At 43.3% G+C, this 22,344-nt stretch overlaps 1 protein-coding gene across 5 annotated transcripts in view; it reads right to left on the reverse strand.

Moving 5' to 3' along the window:
- Positions 1–7,466: 7,466 nt before the first annotated feature.
- Positions 7,467–22,344, reverse strand: part of LOC144828696 (carbonic anhydrase 13-like) — a 796,251-nt gene continuing 781,373 nt past the window's right edge. For 3 of the 5 annotated variants that reach the window (XM_078687079.1, XM_078687081.1, XM_078687080.1), the window contains exon 10: positions 9,455–9,829. In XM_078687079.1, the coding sequence (XP_078543205.1) occupies positions 9,707–9,829 (123 nt within the window). In that variant the 3' untranslated portion in view covers positions 9,455–9,706. Of the gene's footprint in view, positions 7,637–9,443; positions 9,830–22,344 lie in introns of those variants that run through there. The other 2 variants (XM_078687082.1, XM_078687083.1) reach the window with 2 other exon arrangements.

Genomic DNA, 22,344 nt, shown 5'->3' on the forward strand with positions numbered 1-22,344 from the left:
CTGGCCTGTCACTGTGGGTGGCCGCTGTGTTGGCGCTGTTGCAGGCCCAGATGTTGTAGCACCAGCTGCTGGTGGTGTCACAGCAGGCGTTGCTGGTGCGGCAGGGACTGGAGGCACAATAGTGGCGGGCCTGGCTGTGGGTGTCGGTGGTCCGCCTGATGCAGGGGGCACAATAGTGGCGGGCCTGGCTGTGGGTGTCGGTGGTCCGCCAGATGCAGGGGGCACAATAGTGGCGGGCCTGGCTTTGGCTGTCGGTGGTCCGCCAGATGCAGGGGGCACAATAGTGGCGGGCCTGGCTTTGGCTGTCGGTGGTCCGCCAGATGCAGGGGGCACAATGGTGGGGGGCCTGGCTGCTGGTGTTGTTGCAGCGGCAGGGGCTGGTGCCTGGGTTTGTGGTGGAAAATCCTCCTCCTGGGCCTCCTCATCTATTTGCAGCCTTTCACTGTCGCTGCTTTCTGCGCCACCTGTGAGGGTAAGTGGACACTCATTAGTTGCATGTGACTGTCAGACGTGCTGTTGTTACATGCATGCTGGGTGACATTCCCTGAATGGCTGTGGATTTGCGTACTTTGGAACCTGTCTGGCTGCATTGTGGTACTACTACATTGTGGCCACACTACATCTCCCACAATGCTTCAGGGCATTTCCTGATGTGCAACAATGGCATGACTAAGGGACATTATGTGAGCCTATTTGGTCAGGGACGGTCATAGGGGACAGGGTCGCAGTCGCATGCCACTTACCTTGGGTGTCTTGGGTGGGGCGGGAGGAGTCCAGACGTGTGACGCCAACGCACGCCTCCCTCTCAAGGGTGTTCTCCACCTGGTCCTCCAAGGGTGTGTTAGGAGGGACTGTAGGTCCGCCACCTCCAGTGCCCGATGACTCTCCAAGGCGCTCCGCCACCCTCTCCTTGGCACGACCTCGGAGGTCATACCATCTTTTCTTCAGCTCCTCAAGTGACCTATCGGCCACACCCACGGAGTTGACAGTGGAGGCTATTCCCAGCCAGATCCTCCTTTTTTCTTGCTCCGGGACCTTCCTGGAGTCTTTGCCAAAGAGTTTTTCGTGGTTGGCCACCACCCCTTCAATCAGATTTTCGAGCTCCTGCTCAGAAAATTTGAGCTTCCTCTTCCGCCCTGTGTTGTTGCTGGGGCCAGGAACAGGTTCCTCTGACATGGCAGCAGAGTAGTTTCAGCTTAGAAATCAGCAGAATTGCAGCAGCTTTCCCACTTGCTCCCTCCAGGTCTGCCTCACTGTGGTGAATGGGGGTGGGAACTGCCTGCTTCCTGGTTGTGATGTCATCACTGTGCTCGAAATGCGACTTCCTGTTTTCCCGATCTCGCGAGATTGCGATTCGCAATCCCGACGCGGGTAGCCGGAAATAGCGATTATTCTGCGATTATGGTTAATCGCTAACGGAATTTGCGCCCGCGTGCGAATCGCTATTTTTTACCGGTAATCTTCATGAATTCTGATTTGCGAGTTCTCAATAGCGGTTCGCATTTTATCGCTATTTGAGACTCGCAAATCCCGTTTTTCATGAATCAGGCTGATTATGATTTCTTTCTGTGTCTGAGGTAGATTCATGTTTCTGATTATTTTGATTCTTTCAGAGGTAACCCCTCTGACACTCCTTTCTAGCTGGTGCCCCAGATACTTTACCGATGTGGTGCAGAATTGCAACTTCTGCCAAATGATTCAGCAATGCAATGGTATTAACAACACAGTAATTTTGAGTCTTAGACGCCACCAAAAGGTCGGCTATATATTGCACCAGGACAGAAAGTCCGGGCAAGGCCAGAGATTCAAGGCATTTTTTCAGAATCTGATTAAAAATCGATGGACTTTCTGTGTACCCCTGAGGGACACGGTTCCAAGCGTAGACATGGTTGTCGAATTTGAACGAGAAAAGATATTTGCTATCTGGATGTAATGGTATGGAGAAAAATGTATGGCACAAATCTATTACCGAGAACCATCTGGCTCCCCACGGTATCTGATACAGAATCACTGCAGGTTTTGGCACAACTGGACAACATTGGACAACAATTTTGTTAACTTTGCAGAGGTCTTGTACGACCCTATATTTCCCGCTCGGTTTCTTTATGGCAATTATGGGTGAATTACATGGACTGCTCATTATTTCCTATAAAATGCCTTGCTCAACCAATCGTTTTATTTCTACTGCAACACCTGCTTTTATTTCTGGGCTCATTTTGTATTGTCGAATATTTGGGTAAACTGCACCTTCTTTCACTGTCACTTTTACCGGGTCAACATTTGCCATTAATCCTACATCTTTTCCAGTGAATCCCATACTTCAGGATTCACTGTATGCTGCAATTATTTTGGGAGGTCTTCCACTAACATATTTTTTATTTTCAGTTTCTTGTTTGGCCAACATTAATTTATAAACTCCATCTTCATCTGGGATTTGAATTTCAACACCACTCAGGGTACAGAAAATTGTGCAATTCATTTTGCGTAGCAAGTCCCTACCTAATAGGTTTACTGGACTGGAGTCGCACACTACAAACTTGTGCATGTCTTTAAAATTACCTATTCTGATTTCCATAGGTACTGTAACAGGGGAACTAATTTTTTTATTAGAAACGCCCACTACTTGGATCGCTTCTCCCGAGAGGGGTAGGTTTGGTACGTCTGCTGTTCTCACAGTAGAATGGGTAGCGCCAGTATCCAACAAAAAGGTAACATAATTTCCCTTAACTTTTCCCTCAATGTATGGACCTGACTGATCTACCGGCAAGGATGCGCCAAGCACGCACCCCTCGTCCTCCCCTCTCAGGCACCGTCAGTAACTATCTTCCTCGAAAAATGCATCACTCAAAAGAAATTGTGATGTCACTGTGTCTCTCCTTTCACTTCCCTCCAATTTGTGGTATCCACCTTGTAATTTGCTTGGCTTCCAGAATCTGGCATAGGTGCAAATGGTAACTGGTTCCGTATTACCTGTTGCTATGGCTTCCTTGACACCCCATTCTGCGTCTGTGGATTCAAATTATCGTTTTGTACATTGTTACTCAATACAGCTTTACACTCGTTCCTCCAATGCCCCATTTTTCCGCATCCATGACAAGGAAATTTTTTCTTGGCCTCCTCTCTGTTCATTCTACCTCTTGGTTTACTCCCATTTCCATCTCCTTGACTCTGATTATTTTTCAATTGGTTGAACTGGCGTTCCTGTTGCTCTACTAATTTTACTTGTGCTCACATTACCTTTTCTTCTAAATTCTTTCATTTATTGTCAATTTCATCCCCAGAATATTTTGCATACTTAAGGATCTCATCTATCGGCTTGGCCTGCCAGCAGATTTTATGATCCTTAATCATTTGTGAAATGTCTAGATTTAACCCTGACACAAATCGATAAATAAAATGCGTCATGTCTTTCGTGTCTATATTTTCCAACCCACTGTACTGCTTGAATATCTGTAAAAGGCGTTCATAATATGCATGTACTGATTCATCTTTATTTTGGGTAGTTCTGTCTATTCTTGTCCAGTCCATTTCCTTTGGGGATACCTTTCCTTTCAAGTACTGTATTACTTGATTATATTTTTTCATTACCTCATCCTGTTTTCGTGTCTCTAGGGTACTCCTCATTAGGCCAATCAACCGCTATCTTACATTCCGTCCATAGATCCACAGGAACAACAATGTCAAATAACCCATCTAAATCTTTTAGAAGCACTTTTGAGACTTTTACAAATCTTTCAACCTGCCTGTACCACTCTACAGGTTTCTCTCTGAGTTTCAGGAAATCGTTCGTAAATGACAAAATATCTTGTCGGGACCATGGGAAATGCACATAACCTCCTCCGGGCACTTCTCTCATCGGGCACAACCTTTCCACTTTTTCGGGTTCTTTTAATGAATATTCATTTGCAGTATTTTTCGCTTGGGCCTCCTCCTTTTTCTTTGCCAATCTAGCTTTCCATTTATCTAAATCACCCCACTTTTGCAATAAGGATAATAGCTGTTTCATTTGCACTTTACGTCTTGACACATTCATGTTTTCTAAATCTTTGTCAGAAAATTCTGCTCGGTAAGGTTTCTGCAAAACTTTAGACTTTCCAATATCAATTCCCATTTCAGAAGCCAAACTCATTAACTTTTCATGAAATGTTTTCGTATTGTGAGTGATACTTTGACATATAAACAACAATTCATCCTCATTGAGGGTGTTTAACCTTTCCAATCCCACATTTCCAGCCATCAGTTCTTCTAATTCAACTCTTAATTTAAAAATATCTAATACTTTTGGCTGTGATTTTGGTTTTTCTATTTCTCTGGACCTTCTCTCTATTTCTTCAGGGGATACTACAGTGGCACTTCTTGTACCCAAGGATGTTTCCATCCGTACCTCTTTAGAGCTTCTAGGAGTGGTTTTCCTGATCGAATCACCCACCGATTACCTTATAGGTAAATCCATCAGAGAAATCACTGACTCGCATTCACTTGCTTGATCATCAATTATCAAGGGTTCTTTTCTAGATTGCACTTTAGGTGTAGTCAGAACAGGAGGTTTAGGACAGAACTGTTTCTCTCCATATTATGGAACAACTGGACCTATGGTTTCCTGGAATGGTCAAGGCTTCAGGACTCCTATTCAGCTGTGAAATTTTCTGAATTAATTCACTTCTCTGTTTATTTATGGCTTCTCGTTGCCTTTCCTGCAGCACTTTTTCTAATGAAGTTTCATGCACTACTTGCGGAACCAAAGGTGGTTTTAAGAACGCAGCGCTAGGATTAACTCTATTTGCTTCTTCATTGTAAGGTGGCGGACTTTTCATTAACAAATCCTCCAAGTAGTCATCATCTTACTCACCACAAGTCATTAAATGTTTCGTTTTTCTCTGTGCATTTGCTTCCTGGCGCTTCCTCTAAAATCCATACAGGATTTAGGGCCAGATGTAGGTCGCCAATAACCGTTCGGTAACGGCCGATTTCGGCCGTTACGACCGGTAATTGATTTTTGAGATGTAGGGGGCCCGAATTTTACGGAATCAGTAAATTTTCCGAATCGGTAAATTTACCGAATCGGTAAAATACCGAATTGGTATAAGTACCGATTCGGTAAATCCAGATGTAGCTGGCACCTCAAAGAGTGCCACAGGCCCTTTAGGAGTCAGTATTTACCACCCAATCCTATTGGGTGGTAAAATACCGAATTCCAGTGTACATGCACATCTGTGCATGTACACCTATGCCATGTGACACACAGACATGCCCTTAGGGCATGTCTGTGTGTGCCACATGGCACACAAGCCTGCAATTGGGGTGCTACAGGGTGTCAAAGTGTCACCCCGTTCCCCCTGCCAGGATTCGGTATTTACCGAATCGGTAAATAGCGAATCTGTATTTCCCATTGAATCCTATGGGCCTTGAAGCCCATAGGATTCAATGGGAAATACAGATTCGGTATTTACCGAATCGGTAAATACCGAATCTTACAGAATCGGTATTTGCAAAAGAAAAATTACCTACATCTGCCTACTTCCAATATACCTACTCTTAAATACCGATTCGGTATGATTCGGTATTTAGGAGTAGGTAAATCGGAATTACCTACATCTGGCCCATAATCCTTTTACTAACATAGACTGTCTCCATTTCTTCATTTGTTTATCTCTTGTCTCTTTTGGAAATCTGGGATAAAATGTACTCCAATTTCTGTCGCTTCTGGGTCTATCTCACTCAAATCCTCAGTCTCCCATTCTTCTAATACTTCGTACTGAGTCAATCAAGGTCTAGGATCTAATTCATTCATGCATGTTCTCAAATTGTACAAAACTCTGCAACTGACTCCCTCTTTTGCAAGGGAATACGAGAACTTTATTTCTTTTCACTTGTAAATGCAATATTCATTAATTAACAACGTAAAAACATTCGCCACTGTGCCTAAGTGACTTAAAAAAGAATCATTTATCTCACTACGAGTAGAACCCTTCCGCCTACTCTTCAATCACTGCGAGTAGATCCCTTCTGCCTACTCTTCACCCAAGCATCAGAGAACCTGTTACTCCCTCAGGCTTACCCTTTCTGGGTGATATAAGGCCAAAGTTTCACCTGCGAACTCTTTTGCTATCATTTATTCACACATTTATACAGAAATTCCCTAATCAGTGCTTCCAGTTTTACCTAACCATGCACTTACTTCCTTAGGCAAGTGACCTCATTGCAAAGTGGCTTCCATTTACCACCCGCTATTCTGCCCCCGGGGATTCCAAAACAAACATAGAACAATACAAACAAGTTTTGGTTAATACATAAAATCAAATATAATCAATTTATCAATACCTAAATGCCTATCTTAACTAAATCCTAACCATCTAACTGCTACCAAAAGAATACTGATAGAGCGCGGGTTCACCTGCTCAGGATTTTACCATACTCACCTGGGCCCATAAACTCATACACACTTTGAAAAGGTAAACCTAAGCTTTAAACCAGTAGTATTTACTTTTAGGACCTATACCTTTGACTTACCATTCCTTGTCACCGGTACCTAGCGTCCTAAGGGATCAAGGGAGTTAGCAATAAAATAGGTAGTAAATAACATTTGCACTCATAAATAACCACAGACTTGGGAAAGATTTAAAAGCTTTATCTAAATATTTTCTTAAAGGTCTGAGTCCACACTAAATTAGTCAAAGTTTGTTCAATTAAGAAGAGTAAAAACAAAGCAATATGATGCGGGAATATTATGAAACTTTCTTTAAGCATTGAAACATAGGAAGGGAAAGAAAAGGGAAACAGCATAATGACATACCCTTACAACTTTTATATTTACCTAGAATGGTGTGAAGACAAACCCTGGCCACGGGCTGGGATAAATGACAGGACACCTGATAGTGGAGGTGCCAACAGGATAGAACAGGTGCAGGCTAGAATCACGATAAGTACGGTCCAAATTGGATCAGGACAGGACCGCCGCAGGTCAGGACCGGCACCCACAGCTAAAGTGCAACGCCAGCGTCACACCCCTCTCTGTAGCTAACAGTCAGACCCCGATTGGGTTAGCGAATTTTCTTCCTCAAGAACCCCGATTGGGTTATCGAACTCCTTCCCAGAACCCCGATTGGGTTATCAAATCTTCTGACATAGTGCTCCGCCAGCACCTCTGCTCTTGATAGATTATTGAGTGCGTTGGGTCAGTGACAGGTCAGCTATTCGGACAAGTCAGACAATCTAAATAGCTAAGCCTACCTTAGATATACCATTTTCCAGGGCAGTGTACCACCCCCAATGTTGCAAATGTGTGTATTCCCTCAATTTGATTGATCAAAAGATGAGGAGAGGTCATCACACCATACCAGTTATGAGGTCATGCTCTTCAATATTAAGATCAATGTTACCGCCCAATATTCTATTTTCCCATGCACTTTTATTCCACCCAATAATGGATATTTCAATAACAAATACATTGTATGTAAAATGTTCAATTTGGCTTCCTCTCGAGAGGTCAAAGGGTGAGTTTCCCAGTGGCATCGTCAGGCAAGACAGTCACTGACACAGGTTCAATGCCATGACTCTAGGATTCTTGGGCTCTTGTGCGCAGACTCCAGTCTTTCAAAATGGAGTGCAGCAAGATTACATCAGGCCCAAATACAAGCTAATAGCAAAGTAGAAGAGAAGTTTTAGAACAAAGAATAAATGAATGCACTATATACCACTTATGTATACTCTATTCTCATTACTTTATTATAACTACAGCATTAAATATTAGGCAGAACGAACAATTTAGTAAAAGCTGCAATGCAAGCATTAGCCATGAGAACATATAGAAGGCCATCTTTATTTCTAGTGCGCAGAAGCAAAGTTTTCTCGCCAAAGCAGTAAGTTTGTCATGTCACGTGAGTATGACGGACGCATGCCCAGAAAAGTTCCCGCGTTGCGGTGGCCATTTTGAGTTAATCGAGTTACAGTTAGTAAAAAGCACTTTGAAAAGCTTCCCCTAGATACTAGAAATGTTGTGTGGTGCATTGTTAGTAAGACGAAACATGTGTATTAGTGTATTACAGTTTATTTCGGGGGGGCTGAGTCCAAGCAAGACGCTTTACGTGCAGATCCTTGCTCCATCAGTTTCATCAGAGAGGGTTTACCTGGATCCATTCTTACAGATAATGGTGTTCAGTTTAAATCAGATGGCATGAAGACATTCCTGGAGGCCACTGGCATTGAGCATACATTTTCAGCTTTGTATCACCCAAGAGGTAATTTGGTTGTGGAGAAAGTCAACAGAGTTGTCAAAGGTGTGTTACAATTAGCTAGTAAAAATAATAAGAATTGGAATGATGAATTGGACACATTAATTTGGTCGTGCAGGATCACTATCCATGAAACGTGTGGTGGGAGTCCTTTTGGTATTATGAGAGGAAGATTTCTGTTTTGTAAGGTAAATCCTAGTTGGATGGGCAGAAGTAGGAAGTATGTTTGCGACAGCACGCAGGTTAGAGAATGTATTTCCAACTCACAAAGCATATTTTGATGCTAAATATGGCACTAAGGAAGTGTCTTTGAAGATTGGTCAACTTGTTAGAATTGAGTGTGGAAAGAGAGTAGGTAATGTGTGTCCACAATTTTCTGAACCCAAAACAGTCACCAAGGTAATGCGGAATACTCTCATGTTAGATGGCAGTGTTCTTCAAATTAACCTTATTTCTTTGGCGCAACAACATTCTTCTATTCTTTCTAAATCTATCAATGAAAGAGGGAATGGTGATTATTGGTGGATTTATCCTGTTTCCACTCTGACGACTGTTACTACAAGTGATCGTGCCTCTGAACCCTGTCCAGTTGAGGTTTATGATTCTGAAGGTCAAGATGTATCCGCACCAGTGTGTCAATCCTCCACATCCTTTAGTGATTTAGAAAATAAAGAAAGATCCATCAGGTGTGGTGGACATATTGTGACACCTAAAGGTTTACAGGATTGTGTGTGTGACTAAATTGTTTCTCCTGGTTGTGGTTGCTGTTCATCATGAACAACATCTCATCTCTTATTTATTTTGTTTTGTTTAATCATATTTTATTTTTCCTTGAAAGGAGGATGTGTAGTAACTAGATTTTTAGGTATGGAATGTAGTTAATAGAATGTTACTATGTCATGTAGAATGTATATTTCAGTTAGATTGTAGAACATTTTGTGTCATTATGCCTTTACTCTGCTTGCTGCTGCATGCACCCTTTTATGCTGTATGAAAATATCGTAATAAAGAAGACATATCTTAATCTATTCAATCTCCAGCTCCAGTGTGTGAATACTACAGAATAAATGTCGGTCGGTATGTTACTCTCTCTGCATACACAGTTGTATCATGACCTAGGTCAGTGTGTGTGCCGAATTTGCATCACTGAGTGCATGTGCACGCATGCGTGCGCACACACACACGCACACATTCTATACGAAAGTCAAACCAATTGGATTTGTCAGTATTTGTTGAATGATACGCCCTTAAATTTTACAGGCAAAAAGAGTTAAAAAAATAAAGATTTGACTTTATAATTTATTGCTTTTTGTTGATAAATAAAAACAGTGGCAAACGTTAAAAACACAGTTCCTTCGATAGATGTCGCAGTTATTGATGTAGTCAGCTATACAAATCAACTTGATTGATTTCTTTACCATAAACTGCGTTTCAAGTTCATAAAAAGGTTTAAGGTGGGCAAAGTTCTGTACGTTTTAAGTGATGGTTGCTCTCACTTCCCGATTCAACAGAGGCTGAGTTGGGCGGAAATTGGAGAGCATGAGGCAGTCATTCTTGTCCTCACATTTGGAGTGATGGAGGCTGCGGAATTTGGCGATCTGTGGGTTAGAAAGATACAAAATATGAAGGACGTTCATTTAGATCTTAAGCTAAACTTGAATGAAGATAGAAATTAAGGATGCAGTTTAGTTTGGCAGCCAATTAACTCTGGTCAAGAAGTATTTAAGTAAAATATTTAAACTGGCAATGCAGCTCTGTTTAGATCCTACTTTCCAAATGTTGTGCCAGACTAAGGGGCTGATTACGATAAGTCTTGGAAAGCCCCCGACCTCAGGTCGGAGGCTTTCTGACACTCATCGTCGGTTCACTTCCGACGTCCTAATTACAATCTAGGCTTTCGGAATTGAAACCAGTAATCCCAATGGACGGCTTTGGGATTAAGAGGCTCAGTTTCCCCCAGGCTTTCCATGCCTGGCTTTCTGACATAGAAAGCCTGTCAGAAAGAGAGTTTGGGGGTCTTTAGCCATGTATTAGGCACACGTCCCGGGTGAGACGGATCCTCCCGCTGGTCTTTTATGTGATGCTGTTGTCTTGGACTTTGTAGCTTAGACTCACTCTTAAAGGATCGCTGAAGGTCGAGTAAATGTAAAACATTATAGTTGATTTTGGTGGATCATAACAAAGGATGATGTCACAAAACTAACCAATACAATGAAAGTATGGTCTTTTCTTCTCTTTTTTTCGATTAATTAGCAGAGTGCCTTTACAACTTGATCCCGAGGAATGCCACAGACTTTTGTAGCCAAGAAAGGCAAAAATATGTTGCCCATATAATAAGGGAACATCTATACGCGTTTCACTTAGCTTGGTTTTTAGCTCTATCCTTTGGGGCCCAGAATAAAAGTTGTCCTGCCCACCAGTTTTTAACTCACCTTATATTTTTAATTTTTGCACGCAGCCCCTTCCTCCCATACAAGAAATAAGATCTGCAGAATTAGTGACAACTCCCGCTCCTTCCTTGCGAGAAAGTCGTAGACCACACTCGTGCCGTGATGTTCCAGTGTGAAGAGAGGACCCAATGATGAAGCATGTCACCTTGAGAGAGGGTGAGTGAGGGTTCTCATAGCATAAGCACACTGCTAAAACAATTCCTGAGAAGTGCATATGGTTAAAGGCGAGTCATACTTGCAAGTGTTTGTTTTAAACTATAATCAGGTACATAGTTTGGCGCCTTTGCACCAATGGTCCTGGAATAATCTTCAGAGTAGGGGTGCTGACATCAATGTTACATCATTGACGTCATTGGGATGTAAAAACATCTAGCTTCACGTAAAGTGTTCCAAATATATTTAGCAGGAGGGTGGCAGTATGCAACTGGTGATGCATTTTGGTGCACACTGTCAGAAATATATTACTAAAGCATCATCCGGTAGTGCACTGTCATTTACAGACAGTACATTTTCTTTTAAAATTCCCAGTAAATTTGCAAAGACAAACTGTTAGACATGGCATCCTTGGAGTGGGTCACCAGTTTTTTCTTTTGTCTCTGACCTCCTGTTTTGCTGATCTAATATTTGCTGGCTTCAGGACTCTTGCAACTTTACTACTGATAAACAGTGCTACTGTGCATGTGCCCTATACTTATAAAATGGAAACATTGGCTTATCCACAATTGGAATATTGAATTTACTTATACGTCCCTAGTAAAGTGCTCTAAATTTGCCCAGAACCAGGAAAATAAATTAAATGCTACTTGTAGGCCTGCAGCACTGATTGTTCTACCCACTTAAGTAGCCATTTAAACATGTCTCAGGCCTGGCATTTCAGAGACAGCTGCAGCTCATCCTCTATTGCGGAGGAGCATTGCCCCCACAACTTTCAAGCAGTGCGAGAAGAGAAAACATAACATGATAATAACTTTCAGTTAATATCATGTTATGTTTCCTTTGCGGGTGGGAAGGTTGGTGGCACAGCTCAGCTCATGAAGCAGGGCAGGGGCAGAGTGGTTTGCACTCCCTATGTGAGTGATTGGCTGGCCCTCTAAGACCGGCCAAACAGTCATGCGAACATAGCATGTTCTCCATGCAGTGTGTATTGCAGCCTGCATGGAGAACATGGCCACCTTCCCCACTGGGTGAGCGCCCTGTCAAGGCACTCAGACCAATCACAACTCTCCATTGGAGGGTTGTCATTGGCTTAAGGGTGGGAGCATGGCTGCCTGCTTTCTGTTCCTGGAAGCGGGCTCAGGAGAGTAGGAGAACAGATGATGCGGGACCCGGCTTCAAGGTAAGTTTTTTTTTTATTAACCCCGCTCCCTCCCCCACGTGAAACCCAGCACCCCCTCCATAACCTGCCCCACATGACCCCCACGACACTCCCCGCGGTCCCCACCCGTGAGCCATGCTGGCCGCCCCTGCTGTGTGTGCAGTTTTAGACTGCCATGTCGACCTTGCCAGCCCTAAACCTTCCTTTCTAATACTAATACATCACCCTAAGGTAGGCCAAGGGCAGAGTGCAGTGTATTTAAAAAGTAGGATATGTACTTTCAAGTTTTACATATCCTGATAGGCAAAAACTGTAAAATTAATTTTTCACTACTGCCAGGCCTATCTCTCCAATACGTGAACATTGGGATTACCTTATTATATCTTATAAGTGTAACTTCCAATAGGGAAGAGATGGAACCCCCAAGTTTGGTGTCTCTGGAATCACATTTTAAAAGCTTAAGTCATGGTGAAGTTAGATTTTAAATTGTAATTCTGAAAATGCCACTTTTAGGAAGTTCTCATTTTCTTACTTTAGCCATATGGTGCCTTCCGCTTGTCTCTGAATACACATCTGGGGTGGGTGACAGCTGGGCTTTGTGCACTCCCTTCAGACATTCACACACAAGGGGAGATTAGGAATTACTGATGGGCCATCAACATTCTCATGGGGCATCCTGGGCAAGATGGGAGAGAGGAGCTCACATCCAGAAAGGCTGTGTCCTGTCCCCACTATAAGGGATGCATAATCCATATACTGAGTCTGGAGCCAGGGCAGAAAGTGCAGGAACTTTGTGCATGTCAAAGGCCACTTTTTGAAGTCTTCCACACTTCAACGGCACAACTGGTTTTAAGTACTAGATCCTTGACACCACCAACTCAGTACACTTCTGGACCTGAGGAAATTCTGCTTGGAAGAAGACCTGCTGTGTTGCTAAAAGTACTATCACTCTGCTGGACCCTGCTGGACTCCTGCTCTGCTTTTCTGACTTGCTGCCTGCTGCCCTCTTGCCTGGGAGTGAGACAGATTGAACCTGCAACCCTCCAACTCAGAACCAGAGTGACTCACAGGGCTTGTCTGCTTGCCTCCTGTTAGAAATCTCAGGACATCAAAGATTTCACTGCACTAACCACTCACTCTGCCATCTGAAAGTCTTACCATGCAAGGTGGTGTCAATCAAGTCCTGGGGCCTTGAAAGTGGGTCTAAAGCGCTGCAACCTTCAAAATCATGCATCGCAGTCATTGCGGGCTCGGAACCGACGCATCTCCCTCGACCCCAATCCATCTGCTACCAGGCTCAAAGACGCCGCATCACAGAGGCTTGACCACAATGCAGGGCTACATCAGAGGAGTTTGATAACAACGCATTCCTGACTTGCACGGCTCGGAGCTGATGCATCGCCTACATCCTAAGGATCAATGCTGATGCATCGCCTTCGACTGCTTCTCACATTTTGTCCTCGATGCAATCCTGAACCAATGTACTGTTTTCAGCAGGTCAAGGCTGGCCCTTGTATCCGACCTGTGCTTCATCGTGGTTGGCCTGAACTTTTAGATCTGACCCGGTCTAGCACCCCAGTGAGCCCCGGCTGGCGCTTTATGCTTTTAAGAATGACAATTCAGTTTATTCTTTAAAAATTCATAGCCCCAGGTGTTCTTATTAGATTTTTGTCTTTATCGTCTTGGTTTTTCATTAAATTAAGCTCTTATTTTCTACCATATGTGCTATCTTTTTTGTTTGGTGTTCTTACTGTTTTGTTGTTTGGATTGCTGTACAAATACTTTACAAATTGCCTCTTAAGTTAAGCCTGACTGCTCTGTGCCAAGCTACCAGAGGGTGAGCACAGGTTAATTTAAGGTGTGTATGTGGCTTATCCTGATAAGGATTGTGGTTCCTGTTTGGAGCAAACTTCTGCCAACGAGAAACCCAATTTCTAACACATACAATTTTAAAGATAAAACTAAATAGCACACTAATAATAATGTGTGGAAAATGGGTGTCAGTGAATATTTATCATTGTGCATCAAAAAGTAAAAGTGTATTGATTTGTTTTTATTCCTTTAAAATATTTGTTTCCATCACACTTCAGAATTACAAATAAAAGTGTGCTTCATTTTTGGTTTCTTCATTGCTGATACGTTCTGAAATATGTGTACAGTTCATTCACAAGTATTTACATGTTGTAGTGAGTTACACAAAATTATAGCCTTTCATTTCACATTCCCTGTACACCAGCAAGATTGTCACATAGTTCACTTTAATACTCCCCTCACAATTTGCAGATAAAAACAAGTAAACACAACCCCCATGTTAAAAGAATAAGAAGTACTTTGTCAGAAGATATAATCTGACATTTGACCTCTATCTCTGAAGCACAATAAATGTGACAACATATATACAAAATGTAAAGGCATCTTTAGTTATTGCTCTAGCACGACCCACCTGAAATAAGCTGGTGATGCACAATTTGGGAAATGCTGGAGTAAACTATTGATGCCGCTGAGAATCAGTCAACTATTGTAAGGTGAGAGGGAAGATTGCAAAGGGTTAAAATATTAGTTCCCAATAAGATGTAAATATGTGAAATTCTCGCCAAATAAGGCTATTTTAAGGAGCACTATACTTTTATGTTAGTAGTCTCCCATCAGTTGTAGTCCTTTGCATGGTGAATAGGGCCATGTCTGTATGTTATTGCCCATTTCCGGTCAAAATAATTTATAGCGTATTCTGAGGGATGGCGATATGGTTGTTGTTATGGGTCTATCACTTGCCTTTAATCACTGTGACTTTTTTGTGTTTTAGGCACTTTCGCATGCATTTCTCAGGAATTTTGTTGGCTGTGTGTTTACTCCATGGACTCAGATCTGGTTTATGTTTGATACATTCGGGAACATTTTGTCATATAAGTAATAAATGATCTTGAATTCTCTTTCACAACGCTATTTAATTGGGTCCTTGGTGTTCAGGCATGTCAGATGGTAAGAATGGTAAAATATGAGAAAACACGCCAACATTTCAGATGTCATCAATTATATCATAGAACATGTTATAAGTGATGTCATTTATGAGGGCATATGCAGTGCATGGTGAGTGTGCAAGTTATAGTTAATTGATTTAGCTATAAACAGTAAATTTTAGTATTTGTTTTAATTTAAAATATTATATTTTAACTTACAATTTAACCTATCATGTCAGTATAACCTTTGATTTTTGTTAGTGAATTTCTGAAGGCTTTTTTCCCCAAACAAATCTTTTTATTGAGTTTGGCTAGGGAAAGAACAAGGGAAAAAGATGGAAAGTCAACTCATCGATACACAAAACGTTCTTACACAAACAACCTGCACCAGACACTATCCCCCTCCACAAGCACTACTCCAAATCAGCCCACCCAAAAGGGGATCACAAGGAAAGCAGAGAGGTTAGTTGGTGCGGGCCCTCCCAGGGCAAAGTGAGAGGAGATTGGGAAAAGAGGAGCTGGCTACTCATAGTCAAAGGTTTTAAGTGCCCTGAGCCTTTAAGGTATACTTGTAATATATTCGAGTCTCGACATGTAGTGTATGAGGAGTGCAAAAATCAAGAGAATGGCTTGTCTGTGTTTGTTATGTTCCATGGCTATATCAGTTGCCTCAGCTTGTGAAACCAGAACAGACTTGACAGCGGGTTGTTCTTCGTCCAATATATGGTAATCAATTGTTTGATTACCCCTATCATGTGGCATATGAGACTCCAGTCCAACCCAGTCATGCCCTCCAATTCGGTAGGTTTCTATACCAGGAGGACTACACATGGCTAGGCCCTGGTGGGGTACTCAATGGTGGCCTTGATGTGTCCTCAAGGTCTCCTACCAGAATGTCTGAATGAGGGAGCATGCAGTCCCACTGTATGTGTTGAAAGGTGCCCCTGTCTTTGTCACAGCTCCAACAGTCGGAGGCTGTAGGGAACATGCGGTGAAGTCTGGTTGGAATGAGATCCCATTGAAACATCGGTTTGTATGCTTATTCTTGTTTTGACATTTATTGTATGCTTATTCTTTTTTTTTTGTCCTCATTTGCCTTACCCTCTTTTCAAGAAACGCCAACCACCTTGCGTGTCTTACCCTGAGAGACAAGGATTTTGATTTTGATCATCTCCCATACCAAGACACGATTGACATATTGGTGGAAGAGGAATCCAGAGGACCAAGAGAGGGGGAAGGGGTACGGGCCAGCAATTACTCCATCAAGGTATTTTCCAACCTGTTGGACCATTACAGTGTTCGAGGGGACCAACAACCCAAGGTCCATGGAGTGCTCTAGGCATAATCATGGAACCCGGGGGAAAAAAAACAAAAAAAACAAACCCTGGAACCCTATCTCCACTTAACCAATAAATCCCAAAAAGCCAAGTTACGTTTACTACATAATCTGGCCAAGTCCACCTTAGATGTTTCATATAGGGACGTCAACCAGCCTGAGTGTGATGTCGCCGTTGTTTCAACCCAAAATTTGCAGATTTGCCTTCTGGCCAGAAGGATTGCATAAAATAAAAAAGACCTTGCCCGACCAGTGATGCCTGCGTCCAAGCCAAAGATTATTAATGGCAAAGTGATAGACACTGATATATTAAGGATAGAGTCCAAAGAAGACTTCACTTCTTCCCAAAACCGGCAGATGGAAGGGCAGTCCTTAAACATATGTACGTCAGATGCTTCAGGGAGATTACATTTATTACACCTTTTTCCTGGCTGAAATTTTGAAATTTTGAAAGCCTAAGAGGGGAGAGGTAAGCACAATGTGCCGTGAACAGATGATTGCGCCTCAGCCATGCCGGTTTAACGGTTTTATAGAGGAGAGTAAAAGATTTAATCCATATCTCCTCACACTGAAAGCCCAACTCATCCCCCCACAGCTCATCCGGGAGGGTAAACTCCCCATCAACCTCTTCCAACAAACTCCAATACCACAGGGCTACCTCTTTACCTCCCCCTTGCCTTTCTATCAACTGTTGTTCCAGGTTACTAACTTTCCCCAAAGAAGCACCTTCCCTACACAGGGCCCTAGCCCAACTATCTAGCTGCATATGCTTAAATCTAGATAGACCGGGGCCTACCCTGTCCCGTAACTCTTCCCATGCCATCATAGACCCTCCTGCCAACAGGTCTCCCCATCTTACAATCCTCGCATCCTTCACAGGAATTGACAAACTATCCTTTAAACATGACGGTAGACCTGGGGAGTTCCACACCGGCGCAAAGTTTGAGAAATAGGAAAGCCCTAATCTCTTTCTGATCTGTACCCAGGCTCTAGCCAGAGATTGAAGAATTTTTAACTTCACTTTCTTGAAAAATTTCTGGTCCCCGAATTTAAATAGGAATCCGTCAATTGGAAGATCAGCCCCAACTAGCATGGCTTGAAACATTGTCCCAGTTAATAGACTAGATGGTGTTTTCAAAAGCATTCTTGAACGGGACAACAGAAATGCCCATGCATAATATTGTAAGTCAGGTAGTGCCAGCCCTCCCTTTTCCCTCCTCCGCCTCAACTTCTTCCATGCCAATCTAGTAGCTTTATAGTTCCAAATAAACAAATTAATCTCTCGCTGGCATTTATCCAGCTGTTTGGCATCAAAGGCCAAGGGGATGGTGTTAAAAATAAATGTAAATTTGGGAAGAATAGCCATCTTTACTAGACTTATCCTCCCCAGTGTGGTAAGTGGGAGGTGATCCCAAGTTTTTAATAGCTTCCGGCATTCGTTATAAACCCGGTCTAGGTTGTTTTGTGCAATATTTCCAACTTCTTGAATGACCCGGATTCCAAGATATCGCCTGGAGGAGGTCACATCCAGTTGTATATTAGCGATGTTCCATGCCATTATTTCTGTTTTACTGACGTTGATCCCAAACTCCTCTGCCCTCTTGATAACAATGGGGAATGAAAAAGCCGGGTCAGACGTAAAGATGAGAATAGCGTCTGCATAGAGTGCTACCCGCCTCTCACACCCCTCAAATTTAAAAGGAGGAATGTTAACCTCTTATCTCAATACCTAAGCGAACGGTTCAATATACAAATTGAAAAGGAGGGGAGAGAGCGGGCAACCCTGCCTAGTGCCCCTCGTAATTTTAAAGGGATCTGTCAGGACACCATTAATTAACAACCTGGCCAATGGGGCCCCATACATGAGAGTGATGACTCGACAGAAATTCTCTCCAAATTTAAACTTATCCAAGACCGCAGCCAGATAGGGCCAGTTGACCCTATCAAAAGCTTTTGTAGCGTCTAAAGTGAGGGTTGCCAGAGGAAGAGAGAAGGCGTAAGATCAGCTAGCTGACGCCCTTTAATGAACCCTTTCTGATCTTGATGTACAATAGAGCCAATTACACTCCCCAATCTAGAAGACATGATAGTTGCGAAGATCTTATAGTCGCAGTTCAGGAGCGAAATTGGCCGGTAGGATCCACACTCAGTCAGGTCTTTCCCTGGCTTAGGGATCAGAACGATTGTCGCTTCATTCCAAGACTTTGGGGGAGCCTTTCCCTTCGCGAGAATCCCGTTAAGAAGGGCCGTCAGAGTTGGAACAATAGCTACACCTAACACACAATAAAGCTCTCCTGGTAGGCCGTCGGGGCCAGCCGCCTTCCCTCGCTTAAGTTGACCAATGGCTTTACTCACTTCTGCCTCCGATATTTCCGTCTCCAAACAGTGACTCTGCACAGATGCGAGAGTCGGCAGAGAAATTTTATCAAGCCAGGAATACCTTGCCACATAATCGTTGGTAAGGTCCTCTTTATAAATCCCCTCAAAAAAGTCAAGAAAAGCGCTCCCGATTTCTGAATTGGAGATGCTGGGAGCAGCCTCCCCTTCCAATTTTATTTCTCTGATGTGCTTTTGGGCCTGGTCAGCTTTAACTTTTCAGGCCAAAACCCTACCTGCGGCTTCCCCAAATTCAAAATGGGAGATCTTACTTGCCTCCCATCTCCTAGCCACCCATTCTTGTAAGATGTTCTCCAGCTGTTTTTTCAAGTCAGCCAGCTTCCTTTGCTCGTCTATTGAACCCATGGAGGTGCCGAGCCTTTGCTCGATTAAATTCATCTCCAGCTCCAAAGTTTTTATCTTCTCCCTATATATCTTCCGCCTATGGGAGGATCTGTTGGTTATACACCCCCTCAAGAAGGCGTTCAGGGCCTCCCACACCCTGGCTATAACAGCAGAGTTAAGATTAATCTCCAAAAATAGTTTGGACTCTGCTAAGAGAAAACTGATCTCATGGTCCTCTAATAGAATGGTCCGATCAAAGGACCACGATGCATGTCTAATCGGCTGGTCAGATCTTAAAGTGAACAAAATAGCCGAATGGTCAGAAAGATGGGAGGGAAGATATACTATCGCCGTCAATGAGGCCTTAAGACAATAACTAAATAGAGCATAATCGATTCTCGATTTGTGTTTATAGTTAAGGTTCCGAAAGGAAACCAGCAATTTATTTCCTACCTTTTCCCTCCATAGGTCAGCTAGGCCCAACTGTGTCATTATTGTTGCAAGGGTTTGCCTTGATTTACAGAGTGTACAGGCTCTAGAGGGGATTTATCTAATTGAGGGTTAAGTACAATATTAAAATCGCCCATCCAAATTACGGGGTCTTGGGCATTTACCAGATGGTTCCTGATAGTGTCCAAGTAAGACGGATCGTCTTGATTTGGACCATAATAGCCCACCAATGTACAAATCCAACCATCGACCGAGATTCTCAGTAGGAGCCATCTTCCACTATGATCCTCATTATGATCTAATATCTGGACTTTTGCTGATTTTTTTAAAATTAAGAGAATCCCTCTAATATTTGCGTTTTGGTCTATACATATGAATTTATCAATCCACCTCTGCTTTTTCAATATTTCAGTGGCTTCTGCCTTGAGAAGTGTGTCTCCTGTATGACAATGATCTGCTTGGGGGAGTCTCTCAGATATTGGAGAATGCGATCTCTTCTACTCCTCACGAGCAGACCATTGACATTCCAGGATAGATATTGAATAGAAGTCATGTTGTTGTTTCCTTCTCCCTCGCCCTTACACCACCCCTCCCGTGATCCCCGAATCCTGAGCCCCTCACCCACACAACCTGGCAAAATTGGATCAGGATAAGTACGCTACCAAGACACATAAGAAACTTAAAAAGGGCTGAAAAATGAGGTTTTATTAAACATTTCCCCCCCCCAAAGTGCCCCCACCCATACCCCCCCTGGAAAACCCTCCCACACTTACTCTGGCCTGATGTATAGCCCGTTTTACGACCTCTAACAGTCCCCCCCTACACTGCCTACATTGCAAAGACCAATTAAAGTACTTACTAAGAAGATGACAAGTAGAAATATAATTAATAACGAAGGAAAACCATTTTATTTGTGAATACTTTATTTTACCCCCACTTTGTGTTGTTTATTTTTTTATTCCTATTTCTTATATATACATATTTTTTTTCTACTGTCCCCTCCCTTTTCCCATTTTTCCCATTCCTCCCCTTACCAACACATTTTGGGATTTATAACCATATAGCCTTAACCTACATCACTTAAACCTGAGATAAACTGCATGTTGCAGAAGGTGCCAAGAAATGTACTGTTTTAGCTTCCCCCCGCGAATGATCCCTGATACATTCCAGCAGTTCGTCGGCCTCAAGAGGGGATCGAATATTGTGCATTTTGTTGTTATACATCACCTGCAGGAATGCGGGAAACCTCATCTGCACCGTTGCACCAAGAGATCTGAACTTATCCATTCTCTGGCCTAGCTCCCACTGTCGGTCTAGTGTGGATTTAGAGAGGTCTGACCGTACCTCAAAAGGAAAATCAGGACTCTTTAACGTTTTCGCTTTCAGAGCAAGGTTTAGGATTTTTTCCTTTAAGGTTTATGTAAGAAGTTAATCAGAAACTTTCTGGGTTTGGTTCTGCTGGGGTTTAGACGGAAGGGATCCCGATGTATCCGCTGTATGTCTTTCTCTAGAACGTCGGCTGCCTCTTCGAGATTTTATTTATTTATTTATGCCATTTTTAGAGCGCGCTGCAACCCTACGGGCATCCTGGTGCTGTGAAAAAGTGCGACTAAGAACTGAGCATCAAGGGGCAGGATCGGAGGAGTGAGCAGATTACTCTTGGGGCAGTTAGGCTTTAGGGAAGAGCCAGGTCTTTACCTTTTTGCGGCAAGGCATCAGTTCACTTGTTTTCCTAATTGCAGTAGGAAGGCTATTCCAGAGATGGGCTGCTGCTATGCTAAAGGCTCTGCCACCGTGAGTAGCTTTCCTGATCCTAGGTATGCTAATGAGGTTCGAGGATGAGGAACGGAGGGTCCGTGTGGGCTCATACCATTGGAATTTGTTTTGTAGAGGTTTGGGACCCAGACCATGTGCTGCCTTGAAGACAGTGCATAGAGATTTAAAGAGGATCCTCTGATGCACGGGCAGCCAGTGTAACTCGGCCAGTGCTAGAGTGGTGGATGATCGTCTTTCTCGAGAGAGTGCCATTTTCGCTTCTGCCGCCTGGATGCTCTGGAGTCTGGAAATCAAATAAGCAGGGGATTCCAGTAACAGAGCGTTACAGTAATCCAGGCGGCTAAGGATAGTGCTCCTGACTACGGTTGCTCTAGTCCGTGCTGGAAGGAGAGGCAGCAGCTTCGGAGGCCCCGCATTAGGGTGAAGCAGCTGCTCACCTGTTTGTTGACATTGGTCTCCAGGTTCAAGTTGTCATTAAAGCTGGCCCCCAGATTCTGCACCGTCTTTACTGGTGTCAGTGGCCCATCTGAGGCTAAGGGCCAGAAGTCAACAGGCAGGTTTCTGGTGATTCTTCCCACTTTGCATTGCATTATCTCAGTTTTACCGCTGTTAAATTGTAACGAGTTACATTTTAGCCAAGTTGCCATTTCCAGCATGCAGATATGGAATGTCTCAAGTGATACTGCACGGGCACCATCAAGGGAAATCATCAGCTGCGTGTCATCCGCATAGTTGATCACGTTATTGCCGTGAGCCTTGATGATGCCCATCAGGGGTTGCATAAAGACATTAAAAAGGATTGGGCTGATCGCAGACCCCTGTGGGACCCCATGTGGGACTTTAGCAAACTCAGACTGGTATGGGGGGAGTGCTACTGCCTGCCATCTGTCTGTTAAGTACGAACAAAGCCAGTCGAGCGCCGCTCCTTCTACTCCAAAGGTTTTCAGCCTTGTCAGTAGGATGTCATGACTCACCGTGTCGAACGCGGCCGACAGGTCCAGCAAAATTAGATTTGCTGATTCTCTCCTGTCCGCCCTCATTCGCAGGTTGTCCAGGACCATCAGCAAAGCTGACTCGGTCCCATGGGCTGGTCTAAACCCAAATTGCT

The sequence above is a fragment of the Lissotriton helveticus genome, chromosome 4_1 (assembly GCF_964261635.1).
Source record: "Lissotriton helveticus chromosome 4_1, aLisHel1.1, whole genome shotgun sequence".
Lineage (NCBI taxonomy): Eukaryota > Metazoa > Chordata > Amphibia > Caudata > Salamandridae > Lissotriton > Lissotriton helveticus.